Raw genomic sequence first — 5,089 nt, 5'->3', positions numbered from 1 at the left:
CCCGCCACCTTAGGTGTACGTGGCTGGCGCCTTAGCCGGTTGAGCTATAGGCGCCGAGCCCCCAAAGACTTTTTAATACACTTACATTTGATTTTTCTCTGCTGCTTAACATTCTTCAGGGAGTCCCTATTCCCTATAGAACAGTGGTTCTCAATCTGTGGGTTGCAACCCCTTTGTAACAATGAAAATACATCCTGCATATCAGATATTTACATTATGATTCATAACGGTAGCAAAATTACAGTTACGAAGTAGCAACTAAAATAATTTTATGGTTGGGGGTCACCAGAACATGGAAGAACTGTATCAAAGGGTCGCAGCATTAGGAAGAATTAAGAAGGTTGAGAACCACCACTATAGAATAAGGTCTAATTCCTTTACAAGGCACAAAAGGCCTTTGGATTGAACCATGCTTACTTCTCCATGAACTCACCCACCTACCCAGCCATCACTATTTTATTTCCCTAACTATCCCCATTTAAATCCTTTGCTCCATAAACGTGAACTACCTGCAGTACCTGGAATCTCATCACATTTTCCCATGTCTCTAAGCCCCTGCCCACATAGTTCATGTAGGAATGCCTTTCTCTGCTTATTTATCTAGCAAAACACTATGCATCCTTCAAGCTTCATCTTTTTGTTCTATTCAAGAAGAAGTATCATCCTCTCCTCTGCAGTGCACATACCTCTATTATTACACATTCCTTCAATCAACAGAGTCTCTACTACTAGCCAGCCCCTATGCAAAGTGGTGTCACTACAAAAATAAAGATCTTTCCATCCCTCCCCTCACCCCAATTAGCCCGGAAGCTTGCTTGGGTACAAGGACAATCTTATTCATCTTTGTATTCCCAGCACAATGCCTTGCATATAACAGGAGTTCAATAAATTCCTGCTGAAAAAAATAAACGAAGCATTCACCAGACTATTCACTCTCTTACACTCCTCAGCACTTAACATTCCAAACATAAACTGAGTACATGTTGGTTTGTAAATGTCCCATTAGTGCCTGTGATGCAGAATAGCCTACCTCCTTCATTTGACTGGAAGCTCCCTGAAGGCAGGGGCTGTGGCCTGTCTCCTTTCCTTCCTCTAGATCTCCCCCTGGTGCTTAATAGCTTGGCTCACTGGGGTTGGTCAATTTGTTGACTAAGGCAGCATTCAAGAGTGAAACTGCAAACAGGCTTCCCAGTGATCTTGAAGGAGGAGGACTCTAGAGCTTTTTACCTGAGCCATGCTGATTTCTCACTTAATGCAACACAAAAGTTCAGGAGGTCCTTGATCCACCCTTCCTTAAGGGACTGTTGTTTAAAGAACTGTCACCAAATTATGGTAATGGTTTCTTCGCGTTTCTTCAGTCCTGTTGCCATATTGAACTTTGTCGTCAAACAGAACTTAGCGTCCTCCAAAGAAAAAAAATCGGTGTCCTAAGAATCCCTGGACTTTGTCTGGCTCCTGCCTATTGTCTGAAGAAAAAGAGTCTGCCAGTCTTGGTTTTCCAGTTGAATTCTCTTGGTGAAGCTCACGATCTGTTTCAGAAACCAGAAACCTGAAACCAGAAATGGAGAGGCCGCTGCTAAGTGTAACATTCTCAGGCCATACAACGTGTGATACGCTGAACTTTTTTTTTTTTTTTTGCTGGGCGCTCTCTGTGAAGCTCAGAAAGAGGACATGAGTCAAGAAGCATTTTCTTTCTAGGTCAGTAGGAGAAACTGGTCTCCTGGGCAAGGAGGAGGGGTAGCCAACAGGAGCAAAAGTAATTGGGGCCTCGTATGGAAGAACTCTGCCAACAGGGCAATTGCTAGGATTTGCCATTTTAGGAATGGAAGGGGCGGAGACCCCTTGAGGCTTTTGTGCGGAGTGGGCCGGCCCGCAAAGCTCATACTTTGGAGACTGCCAGAACTGGGGTGGAGAAAAGCTCAGGCCATCTCACTGCGCTTGGGTGGCGGGCAGAAACCGGACTGGCAGTGCCTGCACGTGCGCGTTCTTCAAGTCCGCCCGAAGGTACGGAAACTCGCCGCGGAGGCGGAGGGCTAGCAGCCGAAGCCCAGCGCGGCACGTTCCGTCCCACCCGCCCGCCATCCAGCCAGCAGCTGCGCCAGCCGCACTGATCAGGAGGAGAGGGCCGGAGAGCGCTGAGCAGAGCGCGAGGTGCGTGCTCGCGCTCGCGTCCCTGCCACTTGCCCCGCTCTCCCAGGCCGGGGACGAGACGGGACGCGCAGACTGGGGGCGGGGTGCGCGCACAGCCTTTCCCCTCCCTCAGGGACCCCCCTCCCTCCGCCACGCGCCCCTCCTCCCTTCCCCTCCTCCTTCCCGCGCGGCGCCCCACGGCCTGCGAGCTGCAGAAGCGTTGCTGTCTGCCTGGGATACGCTGCGCGCTCCCTGGGGGTTGCTCCTACCTGCCAGGCGCGGCCTCCCGCTGTCTCCCCGGCCGCGCGGCGCCTCCTCCAGGCCCTAGCACACCCTGCCAACCCTGCGGCCGCCGCTGCCCCCACCGGGACCGAGGCAAGTTTACAAACACCAACCCGGGCCCGTTTCCCCGGAAGCACTTCCCCCTCTGTCCTCTCCGCTAAGCGGCTACATCCACTTCCGGGCTCAGGAGCTAGACGGAGAGAGGCAGCCAGAAAGTGGGTGAGGCTGGGGACACCCTGAGAGGTGCAGCTGGCGAGTGGGTGGTGCCGGCGCGCGGAAGGGCCAGAGGAAGGAGGGCCGGGAAAGGCGCGTGCGCCCTGGCGCGTACGAGCCCCGACCGCCATCTTGACTGAGGGCAGGAAGCTGGGCACAGAAATAGTTATACACTGGATGCTCCTCAGAGGATTTGTTGGAGCTAGTTAAGGCTTCTTGAAAGAGCGCCATCACTTTCCCCCGTCTCTGATTTTGTCTTCAAAACTTCTGAGCCAGAGCCCCACTTAGAGCCAGAATACAGTAAAACCTCCATAGTTGGCCACTTCCCTACATTGACCACCTCCTTAAGTTGTCCTAATTTTCATAGACCAGAAGTGCACCACTGTGTACATTATCAGTACAGTAGGCCTACTAGCTTATATTGACCATCTCCATATGTTGACCAGTTTGTATTGGTTTCCAGCCTCTTCACATAACTCAGCCGAGGTTGTCTTTCCCTGAACTTTACAATGGGGCCAAGTGTGCAGATTTTAGGGCGACCTGAGAGAGGGGTTAACTTTCTTTGCATACTCCAGCCTTGCACTTTCAACCACAATCTGAAAATTAGTGTTCTTTCAGAGGCGTTTCCTGAGTAGCCGGGGGCTTCACTACTCCCTGCTGAAGTCAAAGTCCCAGTTCTGGTCTGTGCACCCCGAGGCCAGCCTGGTTACCTTCTACTCTTTCACGTAGCACTCTGGGACGGGAGGCGGGTGGATTGCTTGAGCTCAAGGGTTTGAGACTAGCCTGAGGCAGAGCGAGACTCCGTCTCTACTAAAAATACAAAAAACTGAGGCAAGAGGATGGGTTGAGCCCAAGAGTTGGAGGTTGCTGTGAGCTCTGATGTCGTCATGTCACTCTCTCCAGGGCAACAGCTTGAGATTCTGTCCCAAAGAAAAAACACTGGCCTCCTCACCTGGGAAAGATCATAGGGCGACACTTTGAGACTCTGTCTCAAAAAAACAAACAAAAACTTTGGCCTCCTCACCTGGGAAAGACCATAGGACTCCTTTCCATTGGGAAAATGGAAACTTGATCCTCTTGTCAAATGCTCCCCCCCCAAAACGTTAGGCATTAGGGAGAGCCCCTGCTAAAGATGGACTGTGCAAAGTGCATTTGATGGAAGGAAATATTGATTACATTTAAGTTACGATTTTTCCAAACAGTATTTTTGTACACAAATTTCCTTGAGCCAGTCTACCATTTGGGCCGTTGAATGGAAGTTCCTTGTGTTCTTAGAATCATCCTAAAAGTGAGATAAAGGCAGAGAGAGATATTACCAGAAACAAGTCTTTTAAATAATCTTTAAAAATTAGTTCATATTTCTTTTACAAAATCCACAAAATACTGAAGTATAAAAGGCAGAAAATGACTATTCTCCCCTGTCCCATGTTCCTGGAGGTAATCATTCTTATCAGTTTTGGTATATAGCCTGCTAGAATTTTTTCTGTTCATTCATTTTTTTCCATATGCTACATATTTATTGAGCACCTAGAATGTGCCACAATTTTAGACATCTAAGTCAGTTCACATTAAAACAATTGTTGGGGTGGGGGGCAGCACCTGTGGCTCAAAGGAGTAGGGCGCTGGCCTCATATGCTGGAGGTGGCAGGTTCAAATCTAGCCTGGCCACCAAAAACTGAAAAAAAAAAAAAAAGTAAAACAATTGTTGCAGGCTGGGCATGGTGCCTACAATCTCAGCACTTTGGGAGGCCGAAGCCAACCTGAGCAAGAGTGAGACCCAGTCTCTACTAAAAATAGGAAAAAACAGCCAAGTGTTGTAGCGCCTGCCTATAGTCCCAGCTACTCAGGAGGCTGAGGCAAGAGGATCGCTTGAGGCCAAGAGTTTAAGGTTGCTGTGAGCTATTATCTTACATTACACTACCCGGGGCAACAGAGTAAGACTCTGTCTCCAATAAAAGCCTGTTGTAAGGTCCCATTTAGGTTACTTTCAGTCTTTTTGCTTTATAAACAGTGCCATGGTTAACATCCTTGTATACTTATCCTTTTCCATATATAGATTTGTGGATAGGATATGTCCAATTTAATAGAGTTTGTGAAATTGAATTATAAAAGTTTGTAACAAATTACATGCTCACTCAGATCATAGTTCACTGGAGCTTCAGCTGTTTCAGCCTCCTGAGTATCTGGGACTACATATGTGTTCCACTTTATCAGCTAATTGTTTTTATTTTTTGTGGAGTTGTTGTCTCACTCTATTGCTAAGGCTAGTCTTGAACTCCTGGACTCAAGCTGTCCTCCTGCCTGGACTTCTCAAAATGCTGGTATTGTAGGCATGAGCCATTGTACGTGGCCCCTGCCTAAATTTTTAATAGTTACAGAGTTAACAGGTGAAAAATTAAATTCATTGTTTCAATTTGTGTGTCACTAACAGTGACCATCTCTTATTGCTTTTTCTTTTTTATTT

General features: G+C 48.0%; 2 protein-coding genes across 2 annotated transcripts in view; one reads left to right on the top strand and one right to left on the bottom strand.

The window, feature by feature from the left end:
• The window catches only part of ZNF740 (zinc finger protein 740), a 9,249-nt gene extending 7,706 nt beyond the window's left edge, over nucleotides 1-1,543 (bottom strand). Inside the window, exon 1 of the mRNA XM_023513587.1 lies at nucleotides 1,228-1,543. Coding sequence (XP_023369355.1) covers nucleotides 1,228-1,236 — 9 coding nt within the window. The 5' untranslated portion in view covers nucleotides 1,237-1,543. The remainder of the gene's footprint in view (nucleotides 1-1,227) is intronic.
• Nucleotides 1,544-2,136: 593 nt separating this feature from the next.
• The window catches only part of CSAD (cysteine sulfinic acid decarboxylase), a 35,312-nt gene continuing 32,359 nt past the window's right edge, over nucleotides 2,137-5,089 (top strand). The window contains exon 1 of the mRNA XM_023513586.1: nucleotides 2,137-2,151. The gene's annotated coding sequence lies outside the window, so the exon portion shown is untranslated. The remainder of the gene's footprint in view (nucleotides 2,152-5,089) is intronic.

The sequence above is a fragment of the Otolemur garnettii genome, unplaced genomic scaffold (assembly GCF_000181295.1).
Source record: "Otolemur garnettii isolate 467f Iridium unplaced genomic scaffold, OtoGar3 scaffold00043, whole genome shotgun sequence".
Taxonomy (NCBI): domain Eukaryota; kingdom Metazoa; phylum Chordata; class Mammalia; order Primates; family Galagidae; genus Otolemur; species Otolemur garnettii.
This window is presented reverse-complemented; position numbering and strand designations above follow the sequence as displayed.